The sequence below is a fragment of the Tachypleus tridentatus genome, chromosome 12, assembly GCF_004210375.1.
Source record: "Tachypleus tridentatus isolate NWPU-2018 chromosome 12, ASM421037v1, whole genome shotgun sequence".
Lineage (NCBI taxonomy): Eukaryota > Metazoa > Arthropoda > Merostomata > Xiphosura > Limulidae > Tachypleus > Tachypleus tridentatus.
In genome coordinates this window covers 104,030,777-104,043,109 of record NC_134836.1, presented here as the reverse complement: position 1 = coordinate 104,043,109, position 12,333 = coordinate 104,030,777, and the positions used below count along the sequence as shown (strand labels likewise).

General features: G+C 35.8%; 1 protein-coding gene across 2 annotated transcripts in view; it reads right to left on the bottom strand.

Moving 5' to 3' along the window:
• The window catches only part of LOC143234208 (partitioning defective 3 homolog), a 97,463-nt gene extending 87,452 nt beyond the window's left edge, over window positions 1–10,011 (bottom strand). The window contains exons 1-2 of one of the 2 annotated variants that reach the window (XM_076471385.1): window positions 9,679–10,011; window positions 8,730–9,309 (exon numbers count right to left, since the gene is read on the bottom strand). In XM_076471385.1, the coding sequence (XP_076327500.1) occupies window positions 8,730–8,849 (120 nt within the window). In that variant the 5' untranslated portion in view covers window positions 8,850–9,309; window positions 9,679–10,011. Of the gene's footprint in view, window positions 1–8,729 lie in introns of both variants that reach the window. The other variant, XM_076471384.1, reaches the window with a different exon arrangement.
• Between the last annotated feature and the right edge of the window lie 2,322 nt (window positions 10,012–12,333).

The window sequence follows — 12,333 nt, the reverse complement described above, 5'->3', positions numbered from 1 at the left end:
TTTTAAAATGATAGAAGGCAGGTAGTAAACACCGCTAGCTCTTAGTCTACTCGATAGTGGGCTTGACCGTCACACTTCAACGAACGTATAGTTCAATGAGGATCTTTGACCTCAAAAATACTTTTTACTGGTGTTCCTTCTGAATTTCCTAATGTTAAGACTATCTAGTTGTACCAAAGGTAGAATAGAGGGTTCCAGCTAACATTGTATATGGGAAAGGTCGTGTGTGTGTGTGTGTGTGTGTGTGTGTGTGTGTGTGTAATTCCCAATGTGTAAGGGCTATCGGTACTTACTTTTCAGTTGTAAGGACAAGAGGAAAAAAGTATCCGAGAACAAAGAAACTCCATCACTTGGAATGAGGTTCAACTTTCACAAATAGCTTGTATATTGTCAGATATACGTAGCATGTTATCTATAATGAACCTGGTGAAACGTCGTAACTACTTATTACACTCTTTATATCCGACAATAAAAATACAAGTTTTACACAACTAGCTACGACCTTTAATTGTTAAGGCAGCACCTACTTTGAGGAATTCGGTGTAGAAATGCGAGACTAAAAAAAGACAGTGAATTTGAATTAGCTGAGTGCCTGCAGTCAGAGATTTCGCTGCATATAACTGTTATACGTTCTGATTGACTTTGACGTGCAACACTGAAAGGACGTACTAAATTTTGAGCAAAAGGAAGTAACAAGTCGTTTTCTTTTTGGTTTGTGTGTGTTCTTATGAAGATGTGCTTCACCTCTTAACAAATGGCCAAGAAACTGACGAAGACTAAAATGTTACACAACCGGGTCATTAAAATTCAGAAAACTGTGAAAGTAATTGATGAGGTATAATTTGAAGGTATACTGTTTATATCTTCCTATATTCATACCGCTGCTAGAATGTGAACATTATAAAGTGTTGCTACGTACAGACGTGACTCTTACTTTATTTGTATGTTTCTGGTTGCAAGTTTTTTGGACTATTGTGCTGAATGACACAATGAACAATCTTGAGTCTTCATCTACAAAACTGTAGAGAACCTCTCCAAACTCCTGTTGATATTTTCTCTGTGTGTTCTTTGGGTTCTCTCTTTAAAAATGAGGAAGTCCAGCATACTACAGACTGCAATAGTTTCATTACAATACTGTTTAGACCAGTATTACAACTATTGCTTGATCAGCAAATAGATCACTCCCGATACATTCAAAGAGTTGGATACACGCAGCGACATCTTCATCCTCTGATTTCTTTGAAGTTAGTTCCGTAGTTATTTGTTGTTTATTCCTGGTACAAGCCACCTATGGCCAAATGGTTTGCGTCACAAAATAATATTAATTCGCACTCCGCGTTTTGGGGCTCGATTACCTTTGGAAAAAAAAATCCACACAAAAAAAGCAATTTGTGATACGCGCCTTGAAGCATGATTTATTATAATGCCCTGACGACAACCACCATTTATTTATTCCCAACTGAAAGGAGTCTTTTGTCCGTCTTTTCCACAAGCAACACCATTTCTTTTTTGTTTACAGTTTGATAAATTTCAAACCCAAATATTTAAGATCTCTTGTACGAATTCCTTTCACGTACCTCGTGGAATACGCACTCTGCATATTACACTGCAGTGTTAATGGTGCATACCAAACTAACGTCAAATTTAATGACTCCATTCTAGTTTAATGAAGCTTTTCTTTAGTTTTTCATAGGGAAGTGTTTGCTAAAAAACCAAAAAAACTATGGAAAAACAAAGCCACGTTACGTTATCTACTATACATCGCGGGGGATCAAACCGCAGATTTTAGCGTTGCAAGTCCATAGATTTACCGCTATCCTGCCGAGAGACTTCTTATCCACTGCAGAGAATCGAACCCAGAATTTTAGCTTTGTAAGTGCATAAACTTATCGCTGATCCTTCTTGGGAACTCGCGAAGAAGAGTTGCCAACCATTCTTAACTTTGAAGGCAGAATAAGTTAGTTTGAATGTCATAATCATATGTACATATATTTTCTTCAAATAATGAAAGACGCGTCATTTGAACTCTTGTTTGACTATTTGTAAACGTTTGTGTAGTACGTTCATACCCTGCGAAATATAACCATCAAATTCAAGTCATCTAAAAACTACTGCTTCCTCTGTTATCTATAGTTTGTTTTTTGAATTTCGCGCAAAGCTACTCGAGGGCTATCTGTGCTAGCCGTCCCTAATTTAGCAGTGCAAGACTAGAGGGAAAGCAGCTAGTCATCACCACCCACCGCCAACTCTTGGGCTACTCTTTTACCAACGAATAGTGGGACTGACCATCACTTTATAACGCCCCCACGGCTGAAAGGGCGAGCATGTGTGGTGTGACGGGAAATAAGAAAATAATGTAAACACTATTTCATGTTTTGTTAATTTACTTTGTTTTAGAGTTCCTAGTTGTAGGCTTGAAAATACAATACATGCATTTTGATTCATCTTGTTTTGTTTTTTTTTACTATAACTATTACTGTTCCCTTTTTTGAATTGGAGTTTTTAGTTACATTGTTTTCGAAGTTTTTATAAACAATAAATGAATAACTTAAGTTATATACGTTCATATGCATTCAGTTGAATATTTCATGTTTTTCAGCAGTTTACTGCAGCCTTGGTTTTTTTCCACCTAACCATTATTTTTAATGAGATGGGTAATTTTATGCCCAAGGTTTCTTATAAACACGCGTTTAACAAGCATCGAGTACAAAGGAAGCTCCTCGCAACAACATCGTATGTAGTATGTAGTAAACCTGAGAAATAATGAATCCTCAGCTGGTCAGTTTCCAATTTTCCGCTATAAATTGCACGGCTTATTTTCCAATCAACGCATATTATTAAAACCAAAGATTTTTTAATGGCTGAAAGTGAAGGACTTAAAAATTCTACAGGGCTAAATAGTAAAAACGTTCAAATTAATTTCAAAATTACGCTATGACAATTCATTACCATTACCCAGGTTTCAGTAAAATGTTCGTAACCATTTTCTCTGTTGCGGCTTGTAAAACTATAATCGATGATGATAACCCTGGAAATTGTTACAGATATACACATTGTTTACTGTAATAAAACAAAGCGTTTCCGACTAGTATAACGGTGCTTACATGGCTTCTACATTTCTGCGATGCTTGAAGGGCTTCGAAGAACTTATATGTCGGTAATAAAGAAGAACTTGGAAAATTTTAGAGGGTGGAAATGTCGACTTTCAAGAATCAACTTTAAATAAAATAGCCCTACAACCTTCGCAGAAGTTTGTTCACTAGCTGTGCATAGATTTTGGTATATTACACCTACTCCTTTTTGCTGTAGGCTTCGGTGCTTAAATGGTTTTGAAGAGAAACTTTGTCAACAGCGGTGATAAATTGGTAAAATATCTCCTTTTTCTAGATTAGATGTAAAAATGGTCCTATGACCTGCACAGGAGTTGTTTTAGTAGGGCTGCTCAAGTTTGAACAAAATATTCATAGTGTATTTTTTTTGTAGGCTTGTAAACAATAATAATATGAAGAACAAATAGATGACTTTCAAATTTTATTAACAATTGGAAGAAAACTCAATTTTTTTGCCATTATGAATATTTTAAAAGCCTTAGTCATTGAGGAAGGTCTTGAATGTTGTTTGAAAAACTCTGTTTTTTAAGGTAGTTTTCGTCAATACGTTATCTTAGAGATTTTGTAAAATTCCTGGACGATCCATATTATGAATCACAATTGTGGTTCATTATAATATTAGTGCACAACGTGCTTAACGAAACAAACAAAAACTTCACAGATATGCATACAAGCTAGAATTCTAGTAATCATTACAATGTCTTGTATGAGGAATTAAATACAACGTATATCCTATATCCTAGTTTTATACATGTTCCATTCTTGTAAACAGTCCAAGAGTTGGCGGTGGACGATGTTGAGCACTTGCCTTACTTCTCGTCTACCAACTGAAAATGAGAGGTAGACAGCACGGGCAACCCTAAGTAGATTTGCGCTAAATTCAACAAAACAAACAGTACGAAGATAAAAAAGTTAACACGTTTGAACAATCAATTACACTAAACGATTGTGTATACTTTTAACAATTAATAACAACTACACAGACTTTTCAAACAATTATACATATATGATTCAGAACGTGCTTCTTGGCAAAACTGAATCTCATCTGGGTTTGGTTTTGTTAACACCGTATTCGAAGATAACCACTTCATATAATCTGAAAAATGAAGTCAAAGACGTACGAGATCATAGAAGCTACTGGAACAGACAAGACATCGAATATTTTTATTTCGATCAACAATAAAATGTTGCGTGTATTATAATTCCAATAAAATGCACTTGTCCTAACACCATGAAAGAAAGACACCATATTATTATGACACTCACGCAATAAAGTTATTGATATGCTGTTTCCTTATTATCAGTTGTTCGAGCATTTCAAATCTTTAATTAAAAAAAAAAAAACTATTGAAAGCAAGCCAAATTTATTATAATGTAAAACCTGGTATCGATTATCAATTTTTTGGTAACTCCGTTTGTAGGAAGTGATTTGTTAATGGAAAATGTGAACTATGTATCAATAAGATCCACCCGTGGATATGAACGAGACAGATGCCCATTAAAACAATGTTGAACAAATATATGCGCAGGTAACTAAATCCTGTGGATCACAGCATACATGCAACGTGACTACAGTGAGCCATGTACAATCGTCTTTTCTCATTAACTGCATTACTTCAGAAACGGAACTTGCACTGCATTTGTTTTTAAGCAAGTGCGACCGACTACAATTCACTGTTGGCAAAAATCGAGTTTCGATGCAGTGAATACATTCAGTACAATATAGCGCTGAGGTTTGCGTAGCAGCCACAGGGATTTTATTATTTAATTTAGTCTCCAGTGTTGTTGGTTGTTCGAGCATGTTCTGTTCTTTAAAATTATACACTTAAAGCACCACCAGGATTAAATTACGATTTATTTTTATTATGGGTTTGGTTGGCTGGTAGCACTTTCACAGCTTTAAAGCTGCTCTTCAGCCATCGTCTGTTTTATTGGTGTTAAATATAGAGGATGGAAACAGAGTTGCATAATTATTAAAATGTAAACCTGGGATATTAATAATAACGACTAACGACACTTCAGACTGATTCTGAGCTTTGAGGGGTTGGGGGGATTTTTTTTCACTAAGAACCAGAAAATATCTTGCAAATTTAGTAAATTTGAAATAAATAGAACACAAAATTTAATAACGTGAGACATTTATAATGTTATTAGTATTCTACACATACAGGGTGGCCCGTAAGTCCCTACCCATCCATATGTTATTGTGTTATATTCAATAATACTAATGATGAGTTGAAGGCAGCTGTTACCGCGGCATTTGAAACAATAACCCCTGCTGTGTTGAGGAAAATGTCTCACAGAACATGGCGTCGCATAATATTATGCAGCGAGAATGAAGGATAGCACACAGATACACTGGATACATAAGATATACGGATGGGTAGGGGCTTACGGGCCACCCTGTATGTATTATAATCCAAAAACAGCACAAGTGTGGACAAATATCAGCACCATAACGTGATTTATCATGAATTTTAAGCACATTTCTTTCCAACGCTTCGCAAGCTTTCCGCGTTCAAACCGTAACACAATATTTTTTTTCGTTTGTTTTAGTTAATCTTATCTATAGTATTGAGACATTCTATTATAACAGTTTACCAATAACATACAAGTATGGGTACAAATTGCATATTTATTACTAGTCTCACTTGTATCGCTATTCAATTATGATGAAAATGAAATAGTAAACCTAAAACCCCGGCGCTTTCAAAAGGTGGGCATTTCTTCTTCGGTGGCGAATTGTGCAAATTATTACAATTAAATATTCTGACTTAAATATGTTAATACAGTTAAAAAACATTAACTGAAGTTCAAATGAATACTTCTCTAGCGAAAACCAACCAACACTATGAGAAAGCAGTTTTTAACCTTTTTCAACAATAAACAAATTACATCTTATATGTAAAAACGGCTCTGGCTCGTTTTAGGTTGAGAAAATCTTTTACGTAAATTACATCTTACAAATTTGGTCTACAATAATGTCAACACTGTACAAATTAGGGAAGAAAAACAACACCCAATTGTATTTAGCATTCATGAAAACTGGTATTAATAGTTTATAAGCTCGATAAACAGCTTATATGATTTTCAATTAATAAAAAAATAGTTTGAATTTCCTCTCTTGTTCAGAGTTGATAAAAATGAATACTGCTTTCGCAGCGTACTTCTTTCTAATACATGTGGGTATGACTGGCGATTGGATTATTTTTTGACTAACAATATTGATTCATTTTTCGTGCATCGAGCTTATTAACACCCGGATATTGAGATTTTCTTTTCTGTTTCCCACGACTTAATTCGCCGTTTTAGATCTACATATTTCCTGTTCTTTAACTTATTACATTTCTCAGCCATTTGGCGCCGCTAAACTCGTGTACAGGTTTGTATCGCCTCGTGTAGCATAAAAAAGTAAATTTAACAGCCTGACTGTGAAACGTACGATACTGTGATCCATTTTTTTACCCCTTCCAACTACAGAAGCGCTTATATATCTTGGCACATCAAGAGAATAAAAATAATAAATTGCAACGATCATTAGGTTTTCCTTGTCACTCGTAGTATTATAATATACACCGATTTTCTTCAAGAATAACTGGGTAGGATCTGTAAAATACAGGAGGTTAAAACAAGAGTGTTTTCTTATAGCAAAGCCACATCGAGCTATCTTCTGAGCCCATCGAGGGAGATCGAACCCGTGATTTTAGCGTTGTAAATCCATAGACATACCGCTGTACTAACGGAGGACTAGGACAAAACAAATGTCAAAGACAAACTGCAAAGTGTAAATAAATAATTATGCTTTTATTGGAGGCTAAAAACTCCGAGAACCAGTCAAGAAAAACATATCTTAAGTTAACGAAAATATGCTCCAGACTGAGAAAGCACAACATTATACACATAAAACAATATTTTTCTCAGAGAGCATGCACGTCATTGTTGGCCATTCCTCTGAAAAATAAAGATTTTATCCCTCAAGGTATCATTTAATCCACTAGCGGAGCAGATTACTATACACTTTTACATATGTTAAACTCAACAGAAACCTTGTAAAGCATACATGATCACATAGGTTAATGACTGTGTGCAGCACAGGATGTCTCGGTTGCTGATTTACTTTCGAAGCTTGACCGTGACATTTTGTAGTCACTTTGGGAGAGCAAGGTGTCAGAGGCATAGCCACAAGCTTTTCCCCCTTCTCATGCGACCTATATGCAGTTACAGTATCAAATTTCAATGCAACAGAAACTGCCTCCATCAGAGCGAGAAAATCTCCCGTACCTTAGCAGTACCTCATTTCTTCACTAGATGTCCACCCCTCTCTTAATAAACTTGCCTATGATGATATCCTCATAACCTGCCAAAACCAATGCAGGGTACATCTCCCCGTGCAAATGACACAGATTAACAATGTAAGATGGCAGCATCTCTTTTTGAAGCTTTGAAGTCGGGCCAATGGATAGCTATTCTCCACTAGCCAAAGCATTACTGCAACTTCATACCATCTTTACCAATTCATGCTCAGTGTCCTTCAGTCTTTCTCAACTGATGTTTTAGCCTCCTCAGGCTCCAAGTCACTGCAATAATATCCAGATAGGAAAAACTTTATAGACAGTTCTGAGTGCACCACATTCTGGCAGTCCTTCCCCAGTGTGCAACTGTAACGACAATGAAATTACAAACCTTTGTAGGATTAGCAAAAATAAACATCCAGTAAGGCCCTATTACTCTCTCAAACCCGAAATGACTAACTCTTCCTCTTGGTTACACGTCCGTTAACTCGCTGAAAATGTCATTTTCATCACCAAAGTCTTCACTTTAATAATATCAGTGAATACTTTACAGGCTTGTTTCTTTTTGAATTTCGCACAAAGCTACTCGAGGGCTATCTTTGCTAGCCGTCCCTAATTTAGCAGTGTAAGACTAGAGGGAAGGCAGCTAGTCATCACCACCCACCGCCAACTGTTGGGCTACTCTTACCAACGAATAGTGGGATTGACCTTCACATTAGAACGCCCCCGTGGCTGAAAGGGCGAGCATGTTTGGCGCGACCGGGATGCGAACCCACAACCCTCAGATTACGAGTCGCACGCCTAAACACGCTTGGCCATGCCGGGCCTGCTTTATAAGTTAAAGGTTTAATTGAAAGACAACAGCGGGTAAAATATTAGAAATAAACAGTCCTGAAATTTGTGGTAAAAATCACGTTAACCGTATATGGGTTGTCTTCCAAACGATCTGCAGAATAACAAAGTTCGAATATTTTATTCAGGATAAATAATGTCTAATAATGTGAAACAATCTTTATTTGTTCTATAAAACAATCAAAACTGACGAGTAAACAAAGGTGGCGCCTTTACTAGAACTTGGAACCTGAAAGAACTCGGAATATTTTGTAGGAAAAAAAGTTACAAACCAAAAGCAAACAACGCAGCATTAAATTTATGGAAATATTGATAATTTGCCTTGAAAACTAAGGGAGATTGGATCCTTAAGGTACCGCATTATAATGCTATTGTCAAGTCTCAATAAAACAGGAAAGTTGAAAATAGTGTGAATTTCACACATATACTCTCTTCCCGAATTAGAAATTGTATAACACTAATCATAAAAACTTACCTTTCCTAACGCTTTTTTGTAACGAGTAACAGACAAGTCCATCAACTTTCGGACCAAGATGTCTCCATTTCCACATGGCACTATCACCCGCACATTACCAAAATTCACAGTGACTTTCATTTCAGCACATCCAATACTTATATTTTCTTATAAAAATGTCAGTGCAAGTGATAATTGTCATCTGTTACTGGTAATGTGCTCTCATTTGAACTAACAGTATATGAGTTTTGGTTTAAAATTTATGACTTAGACCAGGAAAGACTTATTAAGTTCAAAAGAGACGAATGATTAAGTCATATCACTTTCTTAGTTGTGAATTACTACCGAGTTTAACGAAACGTCAGTTGTTTTCCCTCTCTAACGTAGTTTAGCTTACATTATTGGCAAGTCTCTCGGTACGCCAAGTAGTGCATAACATTGTTTTCAAACTAGGCGGCCGACTACGATTTTTTAATAGGCCTACCAGATGACTACAATATCTTCTTGCTAACTCGGAAAATCACTGATCTTCAGTATAAATTTATCTGTTGATGTTATCTACTACGATTCAGTCTTTCTGCCAAGTAAAGCTACAAGTAAACTACGCGATAAAAAAAATTACTAAATTATTTATACTAGTGTAAAAGTTAATAACATTAATGATTCACAATTGAGAGAAATTAAGTTCGTGCATTGTTTTCATACATCATAATTATAATATAAAATCATTACACTCGCAGTAACACTAACAATCAATTATCGTTCCTTTCTTTTCCATCATTGACACAAAATACGATATGGACAAGCATTAAAGATATTAAATACTGTAATACTTCATGACAAAAGAAATATATACAGTAATCGTTATACGTATACATTGTAAAATTTAATTTTAGGCTTAGTCGAGATTCATTTTACATTTGTGTTGTGGATAACAATATATAAAAATAATAGCTTGCACCGAGCAAACCTGAACAACGTTAACGAAGGCCACACGGTAGGCGATCAGCGTCCCTCGAATATACCCTTCTCTCCATTTTTTGATAATTCGAAGTTTTAATGTAGCAATTTCAACAAAATATCTTACTTTCTCTAATTAAATTTTTCAACTTAAATATCCCATTAGAAATTTAGCTCCCAAACCTGCAAGTTACATATTAATTTATTACACAACAAATCACTACCACGACGGACAAATTGACTTTCGCGCGTCGACTCTTTGCACACACAACTGACATGGCCTCGATTGCATCAATAACGCGAAGCAACACGCACTGTTATACTAAACTAAGAAACTGAAAGCAAGTTTGACCTCCAGAGAATAAGCACGGTGCGAGAAAAGGTTTTGATTGGTAGAAACACGGTAACTGATTCGATTGTTTTATCCAATTGCGAAAGTAACAGTTTTGACTGAAGGCAGATGGTGTATAGCGTCACATTTGAAACAGGGATGACAAAAACGTGGAACAAATTTGAAAATGCAGCATTGTGGCCTGGTGGGTGGGAAAGGTTCATAGCATCTGACGCACCCAGAATACAAGTCAAGAAACAAATGAATAATTTAGATGCTGTTCAGAACAAACGATTAAACCGGTAAATTCTTTTTCGACACAGATGTATAATAAAAATTTGAAGTGACAAAAAAAGTTTCTTAATGTAAACGTCTATCACCAAATTATAAAGTATTTTTCTTTTTCAAAGCAGTGGAAAGTTGGGCATTGCGGATTCGTTTAAACTAGTACTGTGCTGATACTAACATTATAATTATTGCACAAAAATAAATATTTATAAAGTTTCCTAACTGGGAGATAAACAAAAGTTTTTTGTTTGTTTTTTTCCTAGTTTATTTACTTTTCCTGCGTGTTATAGACTTACTTTAGATTTGCCTTTTGTCATATGTCAGGTGTTTTCAGGAAGGGGCGATACTCTAAATAAGGACAAGTAAACATTTTAGTTATAATGAAAGAGTTAGGTGTCTCAGTAAAGCCTCAGCGGGAAGTCTCGTGACTTGTGACACTAAAAACCGGGTTTCGATATCCACGTTGGGGAGAATAGAGACAGCTTATCACGCAGTTTTGCGCTAAAATAACTTGTGACTCGTAAAACGCGGGTGTTGATATCCACGTTGGGTGTATTATATCAGATCTCCTCGTGTTACTGCAGAATAGAGTGTTTACCTTTATTTTATTTTTATGTTTAAGAATGGATGAACGCTTCTGTAACGCATGGCATCTTGTTAGTGGATTAAGAAATCCTTTATACAGAAAGAATTACATCTGCATACGAGAGATCGCTTTTATCTGCATTTTATGTTTAGTAACGGCTCGAATAAGGTCTTATTTGATACTTTTTGATTTAGAATTGTGACGTCTACAATTTCTAGAAGATCCATACAACGATAGTACTTATTAAATACTTAATAATGGTTGGTAAAAAGAATTAAAAGGTAAAACGAAGAACCAGAATAAATGAAACTCGTGAACCCTAACCTGAATAATCCAGTCATAATATTCCACCAGCCTGTAATTGCTTTACCTCTTAACTGCTAATATATGGCCTTACTAACGCTTGAACCTAATGTTATAAACTTTCTCATCGGGGGGGTCTAATTCATACCGTCCAGTCAAAATTGTAGGCATAGATGAGTTTGCACAAACATTTTTTCTGATACTTATTTATAAAACGGATGAAGAGATAGTTGAAACAACAAAATTTATTGGATAAATTTTGTGACCAAGTTGTATGCAATATGGACATCTATCTAGCCTCAGTACATGGTCCATTTAACCTCTTACGAAGGACCTCCAAACATGACGATAACCTCTCTTTCCCTTTTCAGGTGATATACTTCGGTCAAAATGTATTTTCATGGTTGAAGGCGAAATACAAAGTCAATGTTATTGATGACAACAGAATATAAAGTGTATGTTATTCAGACTAGTCGAATACATACTTTTGAAATACACTGATTTCTGAATTTCATTCCAAGGAACGGCATTTTTTTTGTCCTGTTTGGCAGCTTCCTGTAAGCATTCTTTTAAGCACATAGTAAGCCAATTTGCCTAGAGACGTTTAACCAGATATCCACGAAAGTTTTAATCCGGTAAATTAATAAAAATGGCAAAAATTATAGTTTATAGTGTAAAACAAGCAACAACAAAAATAAATTTAAAAAGTGGACTGAAATAAGTTACAATGACATTACGCTGTAACGATAAATTAAAAAAATTCTTAAATGAAAGCAAGACAAATTATGTTCTGTGTGTTAACCACATCTCTTAAACCCAGTGCCAACAAGGCCTTTCCCCTTAATACCAGAATTACAAAGTCGGCTGGGATAACGCAGCCATATCAATGGCCAAGGGGTTATTTAAATCAACAGTTTCACGGATAACGACTGTTCAAGGTGTGAAGTTAGTGGTTTGGTTTGTTTGTTTTGAATTTCGCGCAAACCTACTCGAGGGCTATTTGCGCTAGCTGTCCCTAATTTAGTAGTGTAAGACTGGTGGGAAGGCACCTAGTCATCACCACCCGCCGCTAATTCTTGGACTACTCTTTTAGCAATGAATAGTGGGATTGACCGTAATATTATAACGCCCCACGGTTGAAAGGGCGAGCATGTTTG